This window comes from Heliconius melpomene, chromosome 4 (genome assembly GCF_056956725.1).
Source record: "Heliconius melpomene rosina isolate 202511_hmr_F chromosome 4, ASM5695672v1, whole genome shotgun sequence".
NCBI lineage: Eukaryota > Metazoa > Arthropoda > Insecta > Lepidoptera > Nymphalidae > Heliconius > Heliconius melpomene.
Genome location: NC_140392.1, coordinates 3,382,562 through 3,410,140, shown reverse-complemented (window position 1 = coordinate 3,410,140; position 27,579 = coordinate 3,382,562). Strand labels below are relative to the sequence as shown.

General features: G+C 32.0%; 2 protein-coding genes and 1 pseudogene across 3 annotated transcripts; 1 reads left to right on the top strand and 2 right to left on the bottom strand.

The window, feature by feature from the left end:
• Positions 1–11,062: 11,062 nt before the first annotated feature.
• Positions 11,063–16,876, bottom strand: betaggt-I (geranylgeranyl transferase type-1 subunit beta). The gene is made up of 5 exons (XM_085208213.1): positions 16,520–16,876; positions 15,838–15,965; positions 13,107–13,280; positions 11,791–11,954; positions 11,063–11,620 (listed from the first exon to the last, which is right to left on the bottom strand). Exons 1-5 carry the CDS (start codon positions 16,666–16,668, stop codon positions 11,138–11,140), a joined length of 1,098 nt encoding a protein of 365 aa, XP_085064339.1. The 5' UTR covers positions 16,669–16,876; the 3' UTR covers positions 11,063–11,137.
• Positions 16,877–17,660: 784 nt separating this feature from the next.
• RpS6 (ribosomal protein S6) lies at positions 17,661–21,100 on the top strand. The gene is made up of 6 exons (XM_085185221.1): positions 17,661–17,792; positions 18,120–18,324; positions 18,512–18,657; positions 19,580–19,750; positions 20,304–20,450; positions 20,981–21,100. Exons 1-6 carry the CDS (start codon positions 17,787–17,789, stop codon positions 21,065–21,067), a joined length of 762 nt encoding a protein of 253 aa, XP_085041347.1. The 5' UTR covers positions 17,661–17,786; the 3' UTR covers positions 21,068–21,100.
• Positions 21,101–21,502: 402 nt separating this feature from the next.
• LOC146539464 (uncharacterized) lies at positions 21,503–27,556 on the bottom strand (annotated as a pseudogene). Its single transcript, XR_014877964.1, has 7 exons — positions 27,393–27,556; positions 26,509–27,316; positions 24,766–26,090; positions 23,100–24,433; positions 22,686–22,886; positions 22,214–22,297; positions 21,503–21,734 (listed from the first exon to the last, which is right to left on the bottom strand). The product of XR_014877964.1 is annotated as an uncharacterized LOC146539464 (transcript).
• Positions 27,557–27,579: the final 23 nt, after the last annotated feature.

Here is a 27,579-nt window from a genome sequence, read left to right as displayed (position 1 = left end):
TGTGGTACTGTGATGACAAGTACGACGACATTGTGACTTCTTAGCTCAAACGAACTGACCGAGCTGACTTTATAAATGTACTATTTGAACTTTTTGAATAAAGTAAGTTTAAAATAGAGACCGCTCATGGTGCAGGGATACAAACCTGACAGATTGTGGATTCGATTCTCAATCGAGGTAATAAAATATTTTAATATTTTCATTTCTACGCTGTGGTGTTGAGGAAAAGCGCGGGGTTGAGTTCCACCACTCAACACGCAGTGCTTCCAATATTCAGCGGAAAGTGGGTAACGCAAGTATCTTAAAGTGAACGGAGTGTCTAAACGCTAGGTTCCCAGTTTCCTTCTGCCTACTCTACTACATGCAGATACACCGTGAAGGTAAAAAAATAATAAAAAATAATATTGTCAACTGGATTAATATGCCTTAACCTGACATATTTTAAGACAACGCCGTAGTAGCTATAAAGAAAAAGTACGACACCGCGAGATAACTGGTTTTTGATACGACATCGTGGCGCACCATCTGACTGAACGTTACGGGTTCGATTCTCACTTGGAGAAATTAATTATTTTCATTTCTTCGCTTATTTACACTGGACTCCTGTTACCCTGCTCACAGCGGGATACAGCGTGAAAATAAAAAAATGTCTTTAAATACCAAAATACAACAAAAATATGAACATAAAAACAATTTCTATAAAGTCATAAACTAATATGTTAAAACTTACACAAAATCTAGTACTAAATACATACGTACATACGGGGTATTGTTAAATTAATGAGCACACATAGCAATGATGGTTCTTAAGCGTGAAGTATCCAACGTCAGCTTACTAAACACCGTTAATCAATTTACCTAACGGTGCGTAAATAACCTTTGATTAATCGATTATTATGGGACCATTAATAGTTGGAATTACAAACTGAAATCCAACGCAAAATCTATGTCATTGTTTTTTCAACTTAAAGGTGTATCCCGCATATCGCAGGGTAGGCAGAGGGAACCTGGTGTTAAGAAACTCCGTTCCCCACTTTCTGCCGAATTTTCAAGGCATTGAGTGCTGAGTGACGAACCTTTTACCTTGTTACCAAAGCGGAAAAATGACCATATTAATAAATAATAATTAATTCCTCCGAGTGGGAATCGAACCCACAACCATAGCGTTCGGAGTTACGCGTTTTTGCCTCTAGGCGACTACAGCCTCAATGGGTTTATTGGAAAAATATCAAAGATCACAAGTTATCTCGTAGTAAAGGCTTCGATAGGTAACTTCGGTCATGAGCTCTCATCTTCCTTTTCAAAAGTTGGACTGCTTCATGCGTTAATTAAAACTCTTTTATAGAGATTTCGTTTGTAGTAATCAAAGAGAGTAAGGCGTAGTTAGGCTACAAAGCCTAACTTTTTTACCTATATATAAGTCTAGATCTAGTGGACACTGTTAAGATAATAATAAAAAGTAATTATTAATTAATGTTATTAATCATAAATTTTATTAAATGTTATTTTTATTTATGGGTTTTAAATGAATTTCCTTATTTATTATGAGTTTACGCTTGTGTCAGTTTATTTGTGTTTTCAGCTGACAAGTCCTGTTTTAATAATGATTTTAAGATCGCCGGCCGGCCAAGTTGTTTTAGAAAACTTATTTATTGTAAGATAGCTAACTAGCACTTATTATGGTGAAAACATAAAAAGAAAATTAATTATTTTAAATAAAAGACAATAACATTTCTAGAACTTTCGTAATTAAAAAGCTAGTATCCACAATTGAAACGTCGAATATGGCCGAAACCCAAACGTCAGATACTGTAATAGACACATTTTATCAGCGCCCGCAATATCTTAGCCGATAATAAGAGCTATTGTACGTTTACTTTTGGAAGAAACTCTACCAATATTTTATAATATTATTTTTAACAGTTAAAACCACATATCATCATATATGGTGTTGAGTTCTGCTACTCAACTCCCAATGCCTCCAGAATTCGGTAGAAAGTGGGGAACGGAGTGTCTTAACATTAGGTTCCCTCTGCCTACCCTGCTGTGTGCGGTATACAGCGTGAAGCAGATTTAATTTTGATTTGAAATCAAAATTTCGATTCTACCGAATGTACCAAACAAAATACAAAGTAAGGAAGGGAGTTATCAATTTAGCTGCCTTAACAATATTTTAATAAGGAAGCACTGCTGCGGCACTGGAATGGAATCTCAACCTGTCAGCTCGCAAATCTGATACATTTTATCGTAAGCCCCGGCTATCTGGCCACAAATACGCACAAATAAGCAATTTACAATTCTGATCCACGGAGCGAGCTCACCTATTCATCATTTAGATTTATAGTCCTTTTATCTAGCCGATCTGTTTTCTTGTTTAATTAATGGAAAGAAGATTTCGGCTATGGATTTCGGTGGAACATCGGATTGACTATGTTTTGTTTATATTTCTCAATAGATTCGAATAAATAGAAGTATCTCAGTAGGTTTATTATTTTGAATTTATAAATCTAAAGGACAGTTAAATAATATAAGTATATTTATCTGTATAAATATCACATATAAAGCTTTAATTTATCTTAATACCCATATTTCTTGCCATATTACATCAAAAACTGATATCATATTCTAATTTGAATCATATTTTACATCCTCAACTAAAATACAATTAGGAAAGTTTCCAAATGAATTAAAACACACAGTTCCAAATATTGTTACCTGGAAAGCGTCAAGGAAAGTTTAAATTACTGTTTATCATAGTGTAACTACATTTTAACTTGCGTACTTAATACAATAAAGCCCCGGTCAGAACCCGACCGCCATTATTCTCGGGAGGAACGAGGCTGTAAACATTTATTTCATACACTAGTGAATTGCTAGCTGGGTGAATGGTGTCTCGTGAAATATATATTTGTCGTTAAAACACTATGTTTAACTTAATACGAAGAAAGGTACACTAATTTATAACAACGAAATAAACAACTCTCTTTTAGCGATATGGTTATTTAATTTTCAATTTCTTTTTGCATTTTTTATCACAAAATAAATATTTTTTTCGGATCAGCAAGAAACATTGACATTATGTTTTTTTCTAATTTGACACTCAAAATCAAAAATATAGGTACACTTAAATTTTAGAACGGGAATTAGATACTATAAATCATTAGTTTTTTTTATTTTTTTTAATAAGTTTCTAACAATTCCAGAGATAAATATCCTGCTTTTCCCAGAGTCAAAATCTGGCATCGGTGGTCCCGCCACTCAACATGTTTTTTTTCTTTTTCAGTTTCACACTATATCCCTCATGTAGCATGACAGACTCCCGCTTAGTGTTAGATAGTGTCTTAACACTAGGCGGGATTTAAGACACTACACTTTCCGCTGAATACTTTACTTTACTTTACTACGGCATTGCAAGTTGATTGGCGACATTGAAAGGACGAAATGAAAATATTTAATATTTAATTTCCTCGTGTGGCAATCGAACCTACAACCATGTCGCGTATATTATCGCTCACTGGCCTCATACTCAACATGTATTTGTATTGTCTTGAATTCAAGCCGAAAACGGAGTATGGAAAATAAACAATAAGATTTCCCTGTCTACCCTCCTATGTAAAACGTACTTTAATGATATTTAAAAGAAAATTATAATAAAGACAAAATAAGTTTTCAAATTTTTATTTCATCTTTTCAATTATGTACAAAAAAAGGTTTATGCAATATCGCATTTTTTTTTATTAAACACAATTTATGGATGAACAATGACATAATAGTACAAGTTTTACATAACAATAAAACTTGTATTATTGTGGAGAGACGATGCACAGCATCTGTGAGAGGGCGCTGTATACTTCCCTTTGATTATCCAATGAATTTTCACTTCCGGTTGCTGTCTTCGACCAATCAGCGATCGCCGGAAGTCACGTGGTCTCAGGTGGTAGGGCGCCGGAACGTATAATAGGCGACACTACGCTTCTTACCTCATAGCAGATTCTCACCAGGAGCCTTAAAATGATGCTGTGCATCGTCTCTCCACAATAATACAAGTTTTATTGTTATGTAAAACTTGTACTATTATTTGGGATGTGACGATGCACAGCATCTGTGAGAGACGTGTTTATAACTCCTGGTGACCACGCACGACGCTATGTGATCTAAATCAGAATGATTATTAAACTGATTCTGATACATTCAGATAAATTGATCTGTAAAACCACAAAAAACATGAGTAACATTGTTTTATTTATAAGCAAATTGTTAATTGCTTAATTTTTTAATTCAATAATCGCTCTGCCGGGAGCCGAGCCAAAATAATCTAACTTCAATTATTTGATTTACTTATAATTTGCATACAAACAAATTTTAAAAGATGATCCGCAACTCGCTGATAAGCATGAGTAGGAAAGGAAGCTCGCATAACCGTCTAAATAATAAAGCTAGACGTGCTCACTTCTTTTGATAATAATTTAATAACCTGTTTATATAAGTATTGATTATTATTCATGAAGCCCTTGCGTAGCCTCACCTCTAAGTTACACAACAAAATTGTTACCTTTTGTAGCCTGTTTCCGGTGGTCTAGCTAGTTTCTTAATGTAGAACCTAGAAAAACATTTTTCTTAGGATGACACCACCGTCTCTAGAGCGTAATTTTCGACAGGTCACCTGTTTCACCAAAATATTTCTAAACGAAATATGATGTTAGAAGTACGAGCAGGATCGAAATGACAATGAAAATGTCGTCCGGTCTATTGGAAACCATCTCCGGCTCAGACAGCGTGTCGTAGATAGAACCGGCAACCAACTCCATACTTCCTTTTTTAACAACTATAATAAATTTATAGTAAGTAGAGACGCGTTCTAGAGTGGACACCACGCCTTGGCAAGCGTAATTAAAGACCGTCTTCCCGCTAGATGGGGTGACGATGTCCGCAAGGTGGCGGCAACGGCCGGATGCAGAGAGCCGAAGATAGAGCCCAGCGGCGCGCCATTGGAGAGGCCCACGTCCAGCAGTGGACGAGGACAGGCTGATGATGATGATGATGAAGTAGTTACCCAAGTTAATTTTTACCTTGTAATTGATGCCATTAGTACAACATATTTATTACACTAGAGTATTTAATAGAATGCTCTATAAAATATTATGTACTTAGCCCAATAATATATTCTTATACTGGTCAAACCTTTGAACGCATTTGTAAAATTTAAGACTTGATTTCATTATCACATACTTCGAGTATTACAACTTCACAAAAGCATCAATGAATGCTTACCCGATCCGCAACTAGACCGACAATTCATGATATGAATGTCCTATCTGCTACTTAGGTACAGTTTTGAAGCAAACTGGACTTGATATACGATGCGTTAGAAAATGCGAGTTTATGAGCTCATTAGTTTTTCACAAAATTTAGGCCGACTAATGATTATATCATTCTTCGAAGTGTAATAAAGTTATAAGTTATTGATACTACTTTATTTATGATTTACATATAAAGTTATCAATTTTATAATATTTCAATTGTCGCTTCTTAGCTGTATTTTAGAACTACAATAGTTCACTCTCTGAAATTCGCTTTTAGGAGCAACTTCACAGTGTCAAAATATACGATTTAAATACAGATGTACTCAATTTAAACGTCCAACTTCCCCGGACTTAATGATGTCGTAGAAATCCAACATGCTCTCCGCCATATTGGAGTTGCGAATACGTGTATACCTCGCTAGCCAGGTTCAGTTTATGCAAAACTCATGGCAATATGCGGCGGAATATCTACGTTACGCACGTGGATATCGCCAAGGTATATATTATGTAACTACCTTTACACAGCCCTCATGTCCCATGAAGACGATTATTTTCATTAGCTTTCCCCAGCTTTGGAACCAAAGTTACAAAAAACGAATGAAACTTCTTGATGACTTTGTCGTATCCAACAACTTAGTAATAAAAGGTTGTCGTCTGTAATTCTCGCATTTCATATTTTGTCATATCTGACAACTTCAGTAAGTCGCTCAACTGGCGACTTTAATTTGGTCTTGATTTGCCTTCTGAATTATTTATCTGCCTTCTTTTCCTCCTTCTCCTGCTTCTTACTCTTGCTAGATGCAAATTTTACTTCTTTTTCCAAATACTAACATCAGTCGCCGTCGCATTTTCTAGCTGGGTTCTTTTCTTCTAGATGGATTATAGATTTCATCCACTGCATCAGCTTCAATTCTGATGGCTGCTCGAATGCACCAGGGATGTACGGTATCTATTATATAGTACGTCAGCTATAAAATACTTTTGCCGCGGCACTCGCGGGGATGTGCACTCACTTGCACGAGGGTAATGCCAAATTAGCCCAAAGAAACTTTCGGCGACTTTTTATAATACTTGAACCCGCTATTTTAGTCAGTTTTTTAATTTAGTTTTGACACATTGCTTCTTTTTATCCATTACTCAACCATCCATATCCTATTGGTTTGCTTTATCAGTTGTAGAACGTGAGTCGAACTATTTTCTATCCTTGCTTTCTCGAACCGCTTGAAAATTCTTATTGGATAAAGCCAGAGACGATATGGAGAATGCTCATTATTAAGTCGAAAAGAGTTTTCAGAGCCCCCAAATCATCTACACCTGTTTCCGATATACCCATAGGCAGCCTCCGTATTTCTTAACACAATGTATACAGGAAGATACGGTTACATTTAAATAAAATTATTAACAATCATGCAACACCCTTGTACTAAGTTCTGGGCTTGTGTTACCCGTCGGCGGGTTCTCACTCCATACTTCCGATATCCGGTATGCACTGATACTTGACAATTGCTAATGTATAATTAAACGTGCTAGAGTTTCATACTCAACGCATGCTTCTCGATTTTTGATGCATGTACGGTTGACGAAGGTCTAACTGCTTCAAATAATCTTGGAAAAGGATTATTGGTGGCATGGAGGTAAATGGCTAGATGCATTCCCGCGATTAAACCGGGAAGGGCCTACGGAGCCCAAACCATCAGCCACTGCCTCCGATACGCTCAGAGGCAGCCTCCTTATAACTGCCCCCCTCCCGTACAATTGAGAGCATTAAAATAGTAACGAGCTTTTTTAAATTCTAATGTACGGATAAATACACTTTAAATAGTTGGACATACCTGGACATATTGACATAAGTCAAGTAATAGCCCGAGTCCCTCTTAAGGCAACTAAGATAAGGTGACTGGCTAGAACTTTCGCCGAAGAGGCCATACAGAAGATCCCGTGATTGCTAAATACTATGGAGCCCATTGCTAAATGTTACGACGTTCACAGCGATGGCAGTTACCATGAATAAGCAGCAAATCCACAATTCTTTTATCCTCACTCCTCCAGGATTGAGAAAATGAACCTCCGATATTCCGTGTTTGAAACACTTTTCCTGTTAGGAGGCTTTGAAATTGTCTTCGAATCCTTGTGTATAATTCTTCCGAGTATTCGCCTGCAATTGTCAAAAGAAGCCAAAAGAAAGTCCCACGCAGATTTATCCATTGTTATTCGTTAACTCGCTTAGGATACGCTCCCAGCGATTATAACATTTCAACAACGTTAGTAATTATCCTATTACAAATAAATAAAAAAGATTTATCTAAAAATAGACAGACTTATATATGTCGCAGAATAAGGTGGTTGGGACCGGAGCTTGTTCCGATCCCATTTCTGATTGTCATCGATCGGTGTCACGTCAGAGTGACAGGCAACGCCATCTGGTTTTGACAACTGGTAACTATTAAATAATCCGCTTCCCTGATATATATGAGGAGAACAGAATTTTTTATATATTTGATAACTCGCTCAGGATACGCTCCTAACGAATTTATCGTATTTAAACGAAGGTAGTATATTAATGGATAATACAACTAAGTAAACTCGGTGAAAACCGATTTATTTAGTAAACTCCGTTTATATCGCATGACATTATGCCGAGAACGTCTCCAAGAGCGTTAAACAAGCGATGAGTCCTCTTGCTTTTTGCAATGCCCGTTAGTTTATTTGTTTATTGGGCCATAACTGCTGAAAATCTGAGACATATACCTAACCTTATTGTAGGTTATAACACAGCCGTGTTCGGTAAGCTCAGAATCCACTACAGTATTGGTATATATAATACCAAGCAATAGAACAGTATTACATGCATGTAGATACTTGTTACACAAGAGATTCAAATGACTCACCCGTTGTCCAGTTTGTTACCTTTGAATTTCACAAAAGCAAATTCTCTTGATGAGGATGAACATCTTTGCTGGAGGCCTTTCCAGGAGTAGGCCCGATATAAAAATCCGGTTCACGATGTGTAGAAATTCCACCTCCAACACTACACTTACCACAGCACTTTCACTTTTAAACGATGTTACTCTAATGGGAAATAACGACGCTATGAGGTAAGAAGCGTAGTGTCGCCTATTATACGTTCCGGCGCCCTACCACCTGAGACCACGTGACTTCCGGCGATCGCTGATTGGTCGAAGACAGCAACCGGAAGTGAAAATTCATTGGATAATCAAAGGGAAGTATACAGCGCCCTCTCACAGATGCTGTGCATCGTCACATCCCAAATAATAATAATATTAAAAACATAAAAGTGAAAAAAATACAAGCATGTTATAAAAATATCAGCACAAAATTTCTTATTATAATTTTAGTATGGGCCTATAGTAGAAAATACAGAGACGGCAATTATGAAAATATACATATAAATATTAAATGATAGATATACATATTACATATATTCAATTTGTGTTTGCTTTCGGCATTATAAAAATATACTTTTATTTAATATTTTATTTAGCGCGAAGGTACATTTAGGAACCTAAATATTTGATATTTTAAAATCGGATAAGAATAGAAGATAATTATTAATAATGATATAGATTTCATGTGGTTTCTATTACATAAAAAACTGATACCTAAAAAATAAGCTAATATATTTTTTATAAAATAATACCTGTTAGATAAAACTAATTGAACACTAAAAATTAAATAATTAAATCAAAATGCAAACAAAAGGAATAGATGATTCAGATTTTTAAAAATATTCATGGACAATCATTCTAAAGGTTTTTGTTAAATATATAATTTATTTAAAATATTCAAAAACTTCAAATATTTATTAAGAACACTAGAGATATGACATATGAGTGTAATGGGCAGACGGCAATGAAGTAAAATTTTCATATATCATACTCATTTTCATAATAATTCTCGATATGAATTGACTTTTATACAATATGTTAACGTTTTAATCTATTTTATTATTAATTCTATTATCTTAACGCATGATGTATTAGAAAAATCAATAAAATAAACATATTGTAAAGCCTAATTTTTACTACAATTAAATATTTTGTTTTTCTTTCTATTTCAACTACTTTTTCAAATGTTTTTATTTAAAATCTCATTTTCTGTTTGCAAATTATTTTTTAAAATTATATTCAAAATAAATGAGCAAAAAATATAGTTAAATATGCATATAAATAAAATATTTTAATGTGAATTTCATTGTATTTAACGTGTTCCCCGTCCTTACTCTATCCTGGGCTTACTTATAAAGAAATTAATTACATTTTAATATTTGTGCAATATTTAATATACGCCTAACTACAAATTTGCAAACGCCAATAATTAGAACTAGCTATTTATTACCCGTGACATTTATTTAAAAAGAAATATTTTTTTAATATTCCAAATACATAACTGGCAATTAGTAATTGCATTACTATATACAGTACGGTCGACGGGTTGTGGCCATCTGTAAGTGAGGGTTCCTAACTTTACTTTTACTCATTGTACACTCGGAAAGAAAATAATGAAAAGTAAGAAAATTCCTCAATTCAAATCTGCACAGCTGTCTACAGCTAACTTCACTCTGGGTCCACAAGTAAACAACCTCACAACCTTATTAACGCTTATTTATTTGATCTTCCACTTTTTTATTATTCTTTTTTATTGACATTTAAAAATCTAAAATGTATTTTTTTATTTATATTTGTTTATATTTTTTTTCTTGTAAATGTAATGTTTTCTTGTGTAACATAAACCAAATTAAAATATTTTTATATGTATTATTATAGTTTCATTTTAATTTTCGTTTACAATTTAGTATACATGTTGTTTACTTAAGGACAAATATATAACCTTTATATAAATGCGTTGTAATCTCTTGGGCTTATTCTGATTAATTCCAAAATGCAGATTTACTAAATTAAACATATTACATAGTTACTTATTTACGACAAAAATAATTGACTTCGCGTCAAATAAAAACGTCACAGGCATTATAAGTACGCGCAAATATATTTTTAACATTAATATTTTTAAATACGACATTTAATATTATCGTCGGTCAAATCGAAAAGTGACATTTTACAATATGTATAGAAATCAATTTTAATTTAAACCAGTCTACCATTCTATTGTATGGACAAAAAAATAATACAATACATAGTTATAAACAATGTTTTTTGAGACATAACAAATATAATTAATAGTTTATTTTTGCTTTTGTACTTTGCATAGAAATGCACATAATATTCATTTATTTATAAAAAATAAAAACACTTATGTTATCACCAAAACCAAAATTTACATGAATACCTTTAAAATTATATAATTATAATACCTATTTAAACTTTCACAAAAAACAAAAACAAAATTAATATAAAATTTAAATGCCTTCACTATATTTGTTCTTTTAGAATAATATCACTTTTTAATTGACCAACAATAATCAATATAATTATTAATTTGAGACAACTTTGTGCTTTATATAGATAATTTAAACGTACAAACTAACATTTGCAACGATTTATATAGTTAACATGGCACCATATGTTTTTTTTTATATATATATACTGTATGCTGAAATCGTTGTTTCAAACTTAAACGTTTTAACAATTAGCACCCGATCGTTCATAAAATTGTTAATACTAACACTACACAAGTACATACGTAAGGCGCTTCAAAAATAAATCGAGCGACACAGCAATTTAAAATATATAATAAGAATTATAATAATTATTTTCAAAAACTTAGTTTTAAATAAAAAAAATCAATTTCGAAGGCCAAAGACGCCATCAGTCTATTTTACAATGGCAACATTTGTACAGATTATTAATAAAAAGCTACGATTCGCTCGACCATTTTTCGTGTAAGCTTTTTAAATGATCGTAAGCCCGTTTCGTTATGTTCAGAGTTGGAACGATTTCCAATAAACCATTTTCACCGATTAGACTAAGACCTGCTAAACCTAAATAGGTGTGCATAGGATCGGTGCACGTGTCCGGCCATTTTGAAAAACCACCTACAACGCAGTCCTGAGTTTCGTAGACATAACTCTTATTGTTCAAATAATTAGATAAATGCAAAGCATCTAATATTTTCAGGGAAGCCCCAACCCAAAAGCTGTAACAGGTGTCTACTGGTTTATTAGGCCTTCCTTGGAAACCGTCTATTTGTCTGAAAAGCAGCCATCTTTTCAACCCTTCTATTTGTTCTTCAGAAAGTTGGTCTAATTGATTAGTCAAACTTAGGGTCGCTAGCGCACAGTACGTTGTACCTCCATGGGATTCTAATTCGGGGCATTGAGCGATACCGTAGTCGTAGCCCTGGAAAGTACAAAAAAAGCAATGTATTTTAAGTTGAATTTGTTATGAAAAACAAACATTCCCCAAGTTAGAATAAATTACATAAACATTGCACAAACAACACATAGTGTTTAATTATTATTATTTTTATACATAATACCAGTTTATTCCATAAAATTGAAAATACTTACAATAGATTTAATAATATAATCCGTTGCCCTTTTAATATTGAAACCGGACCAATCGTTCAATATATAACTAATGCACGCCGCGCAGTAGACGAAACGCATGTCCGACTCACATCCCGACAGCGTCGCTGAGAAGTTACCCTCTTCCGTTTGTAACGCTTTTATACCTAGAAATATTATAAATTAAAATATCTATCTGCCATCGTGGTGCAAAAGCTTGTGACTGGAACGCAACGGTTTCGGATTCGATTCCCACTCAGTGGAATGGATTATTATTTAATGCTATTTCCATTTCTTCGCTCTGGTCCCAAGAAAAATTATGCGGCGTTGAATTGACGACTCAACACGCAATGCCTCGAAAGTTCAGCGGAAAGAAGGGAGCGGAGTGTCTTAACACAACGTTCTCTCTCCTTACACTGCTATATGCGGAATTCTATATGTCTACTGTCTAGCAATTTTCGAGACAAAAATATTATTTTTATTATTTTAAATATTTTAATACGTAAAATAAAATATTTAGTTTATTAAAATACAGTGGGCAAATGATATTTAGACTTTAGCAGAATTGATGAGTTTATAAATAGTCACACTTGTCGTTGACTTTTTAATTTAGATAAGCATAAATAAATGACTAAGAGTTGTTTAATTTACTACCTCGAGCACAAAATAATTTTCCCAATTACCTATAAAATAATAACATAGATAATGGCGTTTTTTTTTAGCTTCACGCTGTATCCCGCACAGCAGGGTAGGCAGAGGGAACCTAGTGTTAAGACACTCCGTTCCCCACTTTCTGCCGAATTTTGGAGGCATTGCGTGTTAAGTGGCAGAACTCAAATATCGTATATATTTTCATCATTTAGTCATGTCTTATAACAATAAATAAAAATAATAAATTAATACTGTTATCTCAATCACTATTTCACTAAAAATATATATAACTTTAAATTTTAAACTTTACCCCATGAAATCAATGGGTTTGTTTTTTGCTGTTTATTTATATAATTCTCCCCTTTCTCCCCCAGATGTAACGTTATACACGATTAAATAAATTGTAATATTTGTTTTATTACTGTTAAAGAAATATCAAATAATATTACATGTATTACATTTCTTTTTACAAATGCACCTGATTTTATGGTTATTGTTCACGCAATTCAAATTAAGGCGAATATAAACACTTTCGTATTATAATTTAGCAATACTAATATAGTAGGTATTTGTTTTGTTAAAATAAAGTAATTTATTTTTTTATAGGACAGAAGTTATATATTTTTAGGGAAACATTTATATGTTTTTTAATACATTTACTGTTCTACCTTCGATTAAAGCTCTCCTATTCACCCTCGACAAATCGTCACCCAAAGCAAGCAAAATACACAGCCCAGTGTACGTCATAGCTAAATGGCCACATCTGTAGTCGCTGTTTTCTACATCTAATTCGATATTTACTGTCGACGACCCTTGGAAACCACAAGCTGACATGTCGCCATCTGAAACAAATAATTAATAATTATGATATCTTTCTGAGTTAAATATTTCATATTTTCATTTCTTCACTGGTAACGAGACAAAACGCAGCGTTGAATTCCGCAATTCACCACGCAATGCCTCTAAAATTCGACCGAAAGTGAGAAACGGAAGTGTCTTAATGGGAACGGAATATCTTAACATTAGGTTCCCAGATTCCCCCTACCCTGCTATGTAGGGGGTACAGCATGAAGCTTTTTTTCTGTAATATAAGTGGCAGTAGCAATATCATTGAAGGATTATAAGCATAATGTACGTGTATTCATTGTATCCTTATTGACCTCCATTGACTTGATCTCCTAATGAAACTGTTATGACCAATTTGTATCATTTGGTATATTGATCCTAATTTCCTATTTGCAGCAATTCCCATTTTACTATTTTTTCCTATTTGAACATTTCTATAAAACTTGCCTAAATAATAAAATCTAATCGTACCAAAATATATGTAGGTAATATAAAAGGCAAGCAATACCCAAAAACTATGATAAGTAAAGGAAAACCCAGTGTCGAGATGTTTCGTTCCCCACTTTCCCCCCAATTTTCAAGATATTGAGTCTTGAGAGTCGACTCGAAAGTCAACGCCGCGCTACTGTCTTCACCAGGAAAAAAAATATTCATTATCTCCAGTGGGAATCGAACCAACACCAGTCATGTCTAGCCAGACTGTACTGATGTCTCCTATTCATCAAATAAAAATGTATATAAAAAAGTTTATTCAATGACAGACAAGTAATTCAATTAACTGGAGAATGGCGATGAACATGGCCAATGACTTTTTTTGTAACATTTGTATTGTTTTCGTTCTCTTCTATTAAACTTATATATACTTGGACGCTCGGATTTTTTACTTTACTTGCTCTGATTTACTTAATTTAGTTAATTTACATATTTATTTTATGAACGATTTATTATAAAGCATCATATTATGATTAATTAAAAAGTGTGGATTGTGAACATATAAGAAAACAAAAATATATACTCTCGGTATAATCAAAAATTTGACGTTAAGACCGTCATAGCCCAGGGACACAGAAATGTGATTATAACGCGACAGTTGTGGGTTTGATCCTCGAATCAAAAAAAAAACATTTCTTTACTCTGTCACCAAGGCAAAAGCCCTACGTTGAATTCCGCCACTCAACACGCAATGCCTCGAAAAATTCGGCGGAAAGTGGGAAACAATGTCTTAATACTAGGTTCCCTCTGCCTACCCTGTACTGCGTGAAGTTGATTCGATCTTAAATATTTCATAAACTGCGATATATTTTAATAACAATATATCATTAATTGAAATTATCAAAATAAAGCTTATTCATATACTTGAAGTGTATTTAACATACAAATAGCAGATAAGAATCAGTAGGACACATATTATTCACGTACACATTTATTTAAACAGGAAGCCAGTTTTAATTTTATTGTTTAAGCCTTTAATTAATAAAATTAGACCTTCACTTATGTATTAAAGCAACTTTGTAATTTTTATATCAGCATTTTATTTATTTATGTTAATAAGCTCTTGATTACTACTACCATGACTGCCTTTATTTAAATAAGGAATATCTAAATATTTTTATCAAATGTAAATATCATGTATGTTTGAGGTAATAACTATAATCTTTTATTTACACCTTCTACCATAAATAAACATTAAATATATTATTATTATTATTACATTAACACTGAAAACTATTTTCACTGTTTATTTTATTATTTTTTTGTTCGGATTTTTGGGGATCGATCGACCCCAAAATTAAATGCCCGGAAAGGAACAGGCATACTCTCATTTTTCGTGAGTCTTATACCACCACCACCATGTGAAAGTATTTCTCATTAATTTATTTTTTTAATTGTCTACTAACACTTTCAGAGATATAGAGGAAACATAGCTGCCTCAGATAATAAGTAAGCCAAATTGTAATTATTTAAAAATATAGCTGTCCCATTATAAAAACATTTTATAAATTTACAAAATCATGAAATTAATGTGATGTAATTTAAAAATGGCCCCAAATTTATTTTATTATAAAATTCTTACATAATATAAATTATAACAATTGAGTAATCAAAATTTCAAATATACCAAAATTTTATTTGTTTTAAAATAAAAGAACAATAATTGAAGACTTTCACTAAGTCACTATTAGCCACTTATTTTGTATAAAAAATATGCTTTGAGATTTTTAAACAAGCCAATTAATTAAAAAAATATTAATTGGTGTGTTTGATAAAAAAAAACAGCTTCACACTGTATCCCGTACATAGCAGCGTAGGCAGAGAACCTAGTGTTAAGACATTTGTTCCTCACTTTCTGCCGAATTCCCTTAGGTATTTTTTGTGATCATATTAATACATTAAACTTATTAAGTTAAACTAAATTTGTCACTCATTATTCAAACTATTTTTAAAATGTGTTCTTTTATTTGTAAAATAACAATTATTTTTACTTTACACATAATTATATGACATTGGTGAAGTGAGAGTGCTGAACCCCATAATAAGATTGACATAACTTACTCTCTTTCTTTGGTGGAACTTGGAGTCTATATATCCACTCTATTATTCTTGTTTGTAGATCTAATGATATTGATGTTATCGAGCCAAGGACATCCAGCCCTGACACTGAAAAATATGCTATTGTAACCCTGAAATAACACAGAAGACTAATTACATATTATGGTAAAAAAAATTGAATGATTTTTTTGCATGTTATTGAAATATCTATTATGGGGCAGATGGTCAGTATAGGACTGTAAACACACCAGTTGTGGATTTGGTTCCAAATTGCAGGAATGAAATATTTTAATTTCTAACTGAGTTGAGTTCTACTACTGGACACACAATCGAAAATAGCAATGGTGATAGTACATGGGGCATGGAGTGTTTTAACAATAAGGTCCTTCTGCCTTGCCTACTATGTGCGAAAAAAGGAAATTACCCAAAGTAAAAAAAATATCAAAAATAAAGAAAATACCCAAGGATAATATTATTGCAAAATGCAGCATAATTTCACAAATTGATTGCTTACTTATTTACACACTACACATACATTACACTACATTGAAGATAAAAGAGTTTTAAAAATAGAATAAGAATAATTTTTGATTTTGTTTTCTATATCTTAATAAAACAGACTTTCACTTTTTAATATTAAAGGTCAAATGGATTAATATGCAGTATATTATTTATTACATTATACCTGGTAGTATCGTGAGATGAAAGTGAAGCTGGTAAAACATTAAGGAATCTCAAAAAGTATTTAACGTGCTGTCTATGAGCTAGATTCTTATTTTCTTCGTTGTTCATTTTTAATAAATTCTCCGAATCGCTCTCAATTATTTTATACATTTTATAATTGTAAAATTGAATAGACGTGAAATTTTGTATTTAACTAAATTATTTTGTATATTTTTTTACGTTATATTAAAAAAATATTGTTTATCCAAACTTATGATGTATTAAAACTGGAGTACACGAGTAGTTTTTATAATTAATTTAAAGTTACTGATTGAAAATATAAATTTTAGTAACATGATAAGGATGTCATATTCATGTCACAATTTAACGATAACGTAAACGTCATTACTAAATTTTGACAATGAGTCACAGTTGTCATTACTCATTACAGTATAAAAATACAATCTGAAAGTCTCTTATTTTATATTCTGTTGGAATATTTAGCTCTAATAAAATGTAGCTTTCAGAACTTTAGTTATAAGTTGAACTCTGAGATAAGATAAAAAATATAATATAACCTCATAGTAGTCATTGAAGTTTATTAGAAAAAATAGTAGCTATAATCATCGTTAATTCTGTTACTGCCAAGCGATACGCCTTATTTCATTTCGTATCTTCCGCTTCTTCTAATTAAATATAATTTATAATAAATTAAATAAGTACTCTAGGTATTTAGTTTTATTTTAGAAATCGTAATATTTTCGAAATATTATCCTTATCAGCGTACACATACTGTCGAAAATATATTTTTTTTCTTTTCACCTCATATGGCGTAGCCATTGACCCCACACCCATTGAAATTAAAACTAAATTATATATTTTAAGTATAAAAATACCTTTAACTCAAAAATTAAAAAAAACACCTGTAACTACGTATTAATTGTAAAAAAGTGAGAGAATTTTTTTACAATTGTTACGTATTAGTAATAGAATTAATTAGCACTTTTGCTCTATTTATACATTTTACGATACTAAAATTACTCTGTATTTTATATTGTAAATTGCAATTATATTTTCTTTTCTTTGATATTACTTATGAAATACAATGTTTATTTATATTTGTTTCAGATTCACTTTACTTTATATTTTTTTAATTTCATTTATTATATGTGAGTTTTTTATTAACTACATCCGGACTCCAGTGACAGTAAAACTGATTGACGGTTCGCCGCTCTGTATTCTCTCTGGTTCTTTTTCATGGCTGACGTTCGAAGGAGCTAACTGCAGTCATGAAGGTTCTCAAAAAGTATTTAATTTTTAGTTTTATAAATGGATTTTAAATAAAATAAATGTACTAGCACTTTATTAGCATCTTAAACTATTTAGTTTCTATATGTTTTTGAAACGATGTGTCGTGATTATTTGTATAAACTTCGATAAAATATGCCGTGTTGCTTTTAGTGAATCTCATGCAGTATAAATGCCTTTAAGTGTTAAATATAAGATTTAACACTAAATAGTGCACAATGTTAACTTTCGCTACCTACTTATATTGTTTTTTACAAAATAAATAAATAGTGCAGTGATGAAACAGTGTGGTATAACCTCGTTTGTTGTTTTAGCTGAACGTCTCCTACCCGGCAACGGGATGTCAGAAGTTATTCGAAGTTGTCGATGAGCATAAGCTCCGTATCTTCTATGAGAAGCGCATGGGCGCAGAAGTTGAAGCTGACCAGCTAGGTGATGAATGGAAGGGCTATATCCTCCGTGTAGCTGGTGGCAACGACAAACAGGGCTTCCCCATGAAACAGGGAGTTCTGACTAACAGTGAGTTTAAAATTAAGCATTTGACTACATGAAGAAGTGTCTAAACGCACTTGCTTTGTTTTTAAAACTAAAAGATTATTATAGTTGACAGATTTATATTTTGAGGTTATATTTTAAGTGTATATTAAGTTTAAGTAAAATACAACGTTACTGTAACAACGATCTTAAAACTTTTTTAAACTATTAGGTCGTGTCCGTCTGTTGATGTCAAAGGGTCACTCTTGCTACAGACCACGTCGTGATGGTGAGAGAAAGCGTAAGTCAGTGCGTGGTTGCATTGTCGATGCTAACTTGTCTGTACTCGCCCTCGTCATTGTCCGCAAAGGAGCTCAGGTAATTACCCACTCTAAAACTTGTATACTGTATTAATATTATAGATACTGTATTTATTACTTTTTTTTTTTGGGGTAAGCAGAGGGAATCTAGTGTTAAGACACTGTTCCTCAATCACCACTGATTTTGTGAGATAGTGCATATTGGTTGACAGAATTCAATGCAGAACTTTCTTGTTACAAAAATAAGGAAATTAATATAATTCATTCATCTGACGGATAAGAACCCACAACTCATTAAACTACTAAAGTGCTATGATTAAAATCATGTTATTTTAAGAAAATATTTAATTATCATTTTTATGTTATAACTGTTTTCAAAATATATAAATATTGTGTGGACTTGTAATTTTAGTATATCCCTGTTCTTACTGTTTCTCAGATCCCCAAATCTGTGTAATTATATGCGCCAGGGTATACCAACTGGTCTATGGTGATGCTGTTTTATTATTATTAAAACAGAGAAACCAATATTAGCACCATACAATTATACTTAGCATTACATAATGTAAAAAAACTATTATTAATGAAATTGCTTAAAATAAATAAACAACATGTGGGGCTTTGCAACTGGTCAGAAAAGCCCAAAAAGAAAGATAAACTATTTTTTTACTTATATTGTTCTACCTCTTCCTTCTAAAATAAATGATAAGAATACTTAAAAGAAAGATGAAACTACTCATATAGTTTCACCTATATTTAAATAAGTGACCAAGATTTGTATCTTTTCAAGGTGTTTATTTCTTATTTCTTTTTGTTTCTTCATAATTGTGTGTGTGCTTCATTTCTGCTACTCAACAAGTAACATTACAAAAGTTGGTCTATAGTGCCTCTGTTCTAGGTTGCCTCTGCCTGCTCTGCTATATACAATATAAAGCATGAAACTGAAAATAAATCTTTAAATGGTAATTTTATTTTCATAGGAAATCCCTGGACTCACCGATGGCAATGTCCCCCGTCGTCTAGGACCTAAACGTGCATCCAAAATCCGAAAGCTGTTCAACTTGACCAAGCAGGATGATGTTCGCCGTTATGTCGTCAAACGCCTCCTGCCCGCCAAGGAAGGCAAGGAAAACGCTAAACCCAGATATAAGGTAAGTTATTCAATTTATTTTTGTTTAGTTTGATTAAAAACTACATATATTGTACATAACATGTAAAATCACATGTATTGTATTCATTTTAAATTGAATTTGAATAATTAATAATTTAAAAATTCATATACATAATATAAATAAATGTGTCAAATTTTCATGATCAAAGTACTTTTCATGAAGTATGATTGTTCAAGTCATAATTTTGATGCTCCCCTGATACAACTTACTTTGCTGGTTGAGTCTTCAAATCTACCAACTATATATATCAGGGTATATAAACTAGCTCCGAGCAGAAGATTCAGATTTATGTCTGTCTTCTTTTACAGTGAGCTATACATTTTGTTTTGCAATATAATGATTACAGTATAAACACAAAAATGATAGGCATTAGTTAATAAACATAGTACAGCTGGTATTATATTAAAAAACAGTAAATAGATCATTTTGTCTGTTTCACCTGCAAAATGTGAGAGATGCTTGATAAAATATTTGGTATATATTGTACACAAGTCTGAAATAATTTGTTAACAAATCAATTTCCATGTTTTAGGCCCCCAGGATCCAAAGGCTGGTCACCCCAGTAGTATTGCAACGCAGACGTCACAGATTGGCCCTCAAGAAGAAGCGCCTCGCGAAACGCAAGGCCTCTGAGGCTGATTATGCTAAACTGCTGGCACAAAGAAAGAAGGAATCTAAGGTAAAACTGATTTTTGATTATAGATATAAATTGTAAAAAAAATTGCTTAGTTGTAAATACTGGTACTGTACTATAAACACGTCAGCTGTCGTGTGAAATATATAACTTAAATTAAATGCTAGTTTAGCTAAACCACAGCTAGTGCTATGACTATAAACTTATTTATAGGAATTATACTGAGCTGTGAGAGTGAAGGCTGTCTCTTACCCCTTAGTATATGTTTAATATAAACTAAGGTATTAGATCAGCAACAAGTAAAACAAAAGTACATTTAATACTTGATATAATATATTTCTTAATACTTCAACTATCAATCTTATATGCTTGTAGGAAGATAGTTACAAATTACCCCTGACCAAAGAGCATTGCTAAGAATAAAGAGAGCAAGGGAGAATTCTATTTATTACATATTTAAAGTGTTATTCCATGCTAAGGCTTGTAACATATTTAATAAAACATAAACATTTAAACGTCATCGTGAGTCGTCTCTTTGAAATAGATAACAATTTAAATTAAAATTTCTTTTAAAGGTACGCCGCCAAGAAGAAATCAAACGCAGGCGTTCAGCTTCGATGCGCGATTCCAAGAGCTCAAACCAGAGTGCGCCGCAAAAGTGAAAGACTTTTATCAATAAAAATTAATAAAATCTACTATATGTTTTTATTTATGCAAATTCTTTTAAGTTCTTATTATTCCAAGCCCATTTTTATCTTATTACTTATTTCGATGATGGCACATAGTTTTAATTTAGGCTGTATTTTTATGAGCTCCATGAAAGTTTTTCTTAATATGAGAGTGCATGTAATGGATCAAATAAGACTGATCTTAAAACCAATAATAAATAGACAACACATTCCAAGTGAAATTAGAAATTTTGTTACAATCATTCAAAGATAAACGAAGTATTTTAAATATGCCACAATCTGTATTTCTAGAAGCGACTCGCAGATTAATTCCAAATTAATTTTGTCTCTACTAGCACTTAAATAAATTTATAGTGTTTCAATAGGACGTTCATTTTCGTCAGAGGTTGTGATAAATAAATAAAAGCATTATGAAAAGTGTAGAAAACAATATAATTTATATAAAATAACACCACAAATAACTAAAACGATCACAAATTAAAACAATATTTCAAAATTATTTCGGAGACTTCAAAAGACCGAGGCCAACATATCGCGCCATCACTCGAAGATAAGAGGGATTCAGTTTTTTTCTTTTTTCGAGTAAAGACTTAAGATGTCTTTCGGACGATTTGTCAAAAGTCTTTTGATAATCCGAAGCCTGAAATATAAAATCATTTTTTTTATATTAAACAATGGCTTCATCTATTTACGAGGCGTAAGATGAGCTTTGCATTTGTATATGTGTTCATAGATCATGTACTTATGTGTGATTAGGACTTCAAGCGCCGCGCATCTCTAACTTGACGTACTTAACTTTTTTGTCGGATTTATTAAAATGAAAGAAAAAGTTTGCACGATGTGACTGACTAAGAAGTTAAAGAAAGAAAGAAGGACGTTGGCAGGAAGGAAGGACACAGCACTGTTCTTGATAACGATTGTGTAGAAGAAATTATGTTTTTTTTATTGAAGACTAATAATAAATTTTATTTATATTCTTTTTCTGGCTCTACTTTTGATGGTCACTTACACAAATGCAAATCTCCGCTTACGTCACGCAGACAGTAGCTACTTATACTACGTATACTTAATCGTTTATATATTGCCAACATACTTTTAACGTTAAAGGTAATAGCTTACAGTTGTTTTGGCAATCCAGCAAAGTTCCTCAAAGAGATTGTCCTGGTTTTCCATGGGTGGAGGTAAAAAGCTTATTCCATCATACTAAAAAAAATATAGAAAAGGACTGTTTAAGTACAAAAATATCTGTAAACAAATTAAAAATGCCCAATCCCAAATAAATTAAAAAACCCACAATGATAACAAATATTTTATAAAGTAAACTATTTTACAAAGTAAATATATTTATAATGTAAGTCATAGGAAATACAGATGCCGAAAAAAAAAATACCCACATTCATTATATCGTTAAATACCGATTAAGTAATCGGAAGTTGAATTATTTGGCATTAATATAAATTGTGAACATATTTAAGTTATTAATTATTGTTATAGCTAACATTGAAATTCAAAATTTACTGACTTTTCCTGGTCTTAATGTTTCATAAAAAAAATGGGTCTAAAATTTATAAATGTTGAGTTATAATATTACCCTTCGTAGCCCATTTAGGTTTTCTGTTTCAATGACTTCAACTTCCATATCCAACTCCGTACAACGAGTTATTCTATTCACAGCGATTCCCTGAAGGATTATTGGTCGGTATCTTATTAAATTTGGTGTGTCTTTCTTGTTCGCCAGTAATAAAATTAAGAAAGCTTGTCTGGGTGTTAGTTCGCTGATCCAATTTTTCATCTGAAATATTCATACGATTTTACAAATAATAAATTTTATTCAGACTCGTCCCAGTTTCTCGAATCTAAACTGTCGTTCCATTGAGAGCTGTCTCGAAAATTATCTCTCCACTAAGTTCTCTGATCTCTCTGCCTATACCCTGCTACTATATGCGGAATGTTTTATATATATAAAATGTAACCTAAGAATTACATTAATGTTATCTTTGCTTACTTCTCTAATTGATGATGTTATCTTTTTGTCCAAACTTGCATCTAAAACGCTAGACAAAGCTTTCGTGGATCCCATAGAAAGGAAGAACTCATCCATGTTGGTAATTTTATTTATATCAGTGCTAGATCGCTCGTTACATATGTTCGACGTAGATTTACACTTCTTATAGAGCCTTACAAAATTTTTCCTCGTACTTAAATGGATTTCAGTTCGTGATTTTCGCTTTCCTTTGCGTTTCTTGTTTGGTTTTGTATCGACCTCATGTTGTTTCTCTAAAGTGGAGGTGACGTTTTCAATATTTTTTATTCGACTTTTGATTCCTTCGTAAATAGAATTGACTTGAATATTTGATACAGTAACAATATTTCTTACGGGTTCACTACCCATATTACCCATAAAAATCGTTACACTTATGTTATTTATATTGCGTATTACAATTGAAAATATATTAATAAATGGTGAGTTTATATTTAATTGTAAGAATGCATGACTTAGACAAGACTGTATGAACGTTAAAAAGTCAATTTTTTTGAAGGCAGGAAATACTTTTTTGTTCGATATCGTATATGGTACCATCGCTAAGCACGTATGATTGCTATTACGATTTACTTCTATATTTTTGTTGGTTGCTAGTTTAATATTCAACTTAGAAGGGCTAATTGGAGTTGTTATAGTGGCAATCGACGTCAAATTTATTTGGTTATTCTTAAGTAAATCCTTAGTATCCGTTAAGTTAAAAGTTGATTTAATCCATTTAAAATTTTTCTTTACCACTCGAAGATTATTAGTGAGAATCAAGGGTGCTACTTTAGAAAACTTTCCGGATTTAGCCAACATGGCGGTTGGCGGTGATTCGATTTGTAATGGAATAAATTGCGTAAACACTTGTTTATTTCCAAATTCTATTTCAGGTAGACATGGCAAGCTGTCCTCCACATTTTCAAGGGTCGATGATGAGAATACTATATTACAAGTATTTTTCATTATATTTTGCATAATATAAGGCAGTATAGTACAAATTTCAGCTGGAAGTACAGCGTTTACAATAGTCGTCTTGCATTTAAAAATGTTGGAACTTTCTGTTTCCTTTATAGGAATACAAGAAAACGATTCGTTGCTCTGCGTACAGTTGAGCACTTGCTTTAAAACAATATCGAATTTAATAATCGTATTTGTAATACAATGTTTGACTGCTATTTGATTAAAGTTTTCTACAGTCTCAATTTCAATATCGGACAGTTTATCTCCAAACCCAGATAAAGTAGCTATATCTGTTCCTTCATCTTCTTCTAATTTAATTTCCTCAGTTTTTACAGATTCTTCTAATAACAAATCTGAAATAATTTATAGTAAAATAGATTTATCTTTGAATTTTTTTATTGTTATCATTTTTGAATTGAAATTTTGTTATCTCTACGGAAACTTTATCGTAATGTAACAATATCTTAGGTTCAGGTAAAAAAAACAATTTTGCCCATTCAGAAGTATTATAAATTACGTCTAAGATACAACGATCTTTGAGAAATATATAGAGAACTAGAACGTCAAAGTTTAAATTACCAACTAACAGTAATTTCAAAGGTATTTCCATATTATTAAGTACAACTACCAACCATTACAATACATCAAAAACATATTAATAACTATATTTATTTAAAATACGTACCGTTACATTTAACTTCTTCAGAGATCCCAGAAGAATATACCCCGGCATTTAATTTCTTTAAAACATTTTCTATGACTTCACTAGTTCGCTTTCTTTTAGTCCATTGATAGCTTGTGTCATGTAATGGTTTTTTACGATTATCATTTTTTAAAAACGTTTTAGATGGTTTTGTTATGTTGACATTATTTTGGACATTGCTGACATTACTTTCCCCACTCCTAAATTTCGTAAAATCTTTACTTATTGTGCTGATGGAATTCTTTAAAGGTGTCATTTGTTTTGCTTTCTTAACTGCAGGTTCCCTTGTATTTATGGCCATCGTTCCTTTTGTTCCTTCTTTCTCTTCATTAAGTACCTGTGGCATTTCAACCTTCTTTTCTCTACACAAGACATTCATATTCACATATTTTTTTCGTTTATTGCCAACAGGACTACTAGTATGTTTTACAATGACAGTTTTATGTTTAATATCATCGCATACATCTTTTAGATACCAATCCTTCATAAAGGGCCAAATATGTTCATTTAAGCCTTCAAACTGTGGTGGGCTATAGTTTTCGATTTTTATCGTGGAACTGACCTGATCTTTGCCTAAAATGACTAAAGGGAATCGTATACGAGATAGTCGTCTTTTTATTTCTGTTTGGGTTAACCGTGGAATAATGCAATTTGTAGGTAGAGTAGCTACTAAGTGAGTTTTTCGTTTTGCATCTTCCATTTCTTTAGCTTTTTGCCCGTTACTCAAAACAACTTTAGTTATGCCAGTAATATCTTGAGGCTCTTCTGTATGTAATTTTTCTACATTGCTTGAATCTGTTATACATTTTGAATTACTCAAATTGTCTTTACTACATGCGGAAATATCGGTTGAAATGAATTTATTTTGAATATTTTTAGCTGTGTTGATCAAAAAGGAGCTTATGTTATTTTTTTTAGTTGTGTTAGGTTTTCTATTAGTATGAGTATTATTTTCATTTCTTTCGTTAATATCGCTACTTTGTAAATTATGACTTATTTTCAATGATGTATTGGCATCTTTATTGCAAATGATTTTATTTTTATCGTCCACATATATTATCGTTTTTGTAGCATCCTGTTTGTTTGGTTTTTTATAGGCTATAGGTTTAATATTTCTTTTACTATCTATGTTGTCATTGGTACAATCATCTTTATTGTAATCTTCGCTAATTACTTCAAAGTGATCTTGTTTACTGATTACGGTTATTTTATCGATACTTGATTGCGAATAAGAATTTTGCAAGGAATCCTGATCCAAAAAACTTGAAATATATGCAAATTCCTCAGTTCTGCATGTCTCGATGTATCTAAATTAAAAAGTAAATTTTAAGAAATTTAGAAAAGGGCAATAAATAATGATTTTAATTGAAACAATACGTAATTTGAAGGTTTTGAGAAACGTTACGATGAGTTTCAGGAGAGTGTAGTAAGCAATGCGTTTTGTACCATTAACTTTTTATTTAAATTACTAGGGAGTTAAAATCTTCCTTGTTACATTAATTTTTTCAAACAAAATAAATCCTAAAAGAGCCCTTAAACCTTTTTAAACAAAATTTAAATGGTCTATCTATTACGTGGCGTACAAAAATATAGGATGCGGAGATTGAGGGTAGTTAGTGTATAGGAAACTTTGCGGTGCGTTACATGGAGGTAGGGAGCGAGCAAGCATTTCTAAAAACTGCATTATTATGTAATACTCAAACGCCTTATTATGTCAACACATACCTTGTGTCTTTTTGGTTACTACGGCGTCTATTTTTAGTCCTTCTTTCTTTAGGCGATTCAAAACTGTCTTGTGATATAGAAAGGCTTGGCTTTAGCTTAATTTTATTTATATTACGAAGGACAGACCAAACGTCTTGAAATTTTAAATTATTGAGACCATTAGGTTTTTTATTTTTTTTATGACATTTTTTCAGATTTGGCTTAACATCACCATTAAATTTATTAATAGTGTTTACAGAACATTTGTCTTCTAAATCTGAAGGAAATTGTAAACAATATTTAGAGTTTGTATCGAATTGCTTTATTTCTTTACTTCTGTCGGGATGCTTATGTTTTATCGATCGTCTTTTTTTCTGCTTAGGTTTTACGTTATTGTTGTCGTCAAAAAATTCAGAATCGTTTAGGTCACTAACTGTGCATGCGATTGGCATCGGCGCTTGTTCATTCGGAAGAGTCAAGACTGACTTTTTAGCCTTTTTATTCATCCTTTTGGATGACCTTAAATGGTCTGAATTTGCTCTATATACATTAACGGCCAGCGGAAACGATGACATGAAATCAGTAGTTCTTTTGTGTACCATTTTCTTTTCAGTCACTCGCGATAATAACTGAATCCTATTTCCGTTGAAGTAAGGTGATTTGTTTTTTCTTTCCTTTGGAATCATATTCAAGGTTGCTGCTGACGCTTCCATCAGGATCGGAACTAAATTTTGTCAATTTATTAAAGTTTAAATTTGCAGATTTAGAACAGGACGACTGTATATTTTTCTTGTTCAACTTTTCTATAGCAGTTATTGCCATAACCAAACTGCAATGTCCCACAAATAATTAATTTATAGTTTTTATAAGCATCAATAGTACAATACGAATTTATGAAATCTTACCTCAGATATTACTTTTAATTTTTGCTACAAGTAATTTCGAAGAATCAATTTAATAAGTAATAACAATTCTACATAGAATTAAACTTATAGTAAAGAAATTATTGAGAAGACTAATATGCAACAAAATAGCTATGCCATCGAAGTAAAAGAATGAAAAAATGTTCAACGCTTTATGTCAATTTTAAAT

What these genes read in the sequence shown, in the direction of transcription:
- betaggt-I (XM_085208213.1), bottom strand. Translation starts at nt 16,668, where the DNA reads ATGTATAAAATAATTGAGAGCGATTCGGAGAATTTATTAAAAATGAAC. An exon ending in TAGGAGAGCTTTAATCGAAG is followed by an intron (nt 11,955 to 13,106) that starts GTAGAACAGTAA and finishes TAATATTTCTAG; the next exon opens with GTATAAAAGCGTTACAAACG. An exon ending in ATTATATTATTAAATCTATT is followed by an intron (nt 11,621 to 11,790) that starts GTAAGTATTTTC and finishes TGTACTTTCCAG; the next exon opens with GGCTACGACTACGGTATCGC.
- RpS6 (XM_085185221.1), top strand. An exon ending in TTGTCCGCAAAGGAGCTCAG is followed by an intron (nt 18,658 to 19,579) that starts GTAATTACCCAC and finishes TTATTTTCATAG; the next exon opens with GAAATCCCTGGACTCACCGA. An exon ending in AAAGAAAGAAGGAATCTAAG is followed by an intron (nt 20,451 to 20,980) that starts GTAAAACTGATT and finishes TTTCTTTTAAAG; the next exon opens with GTACGCCGCCAAGAAGAAAT.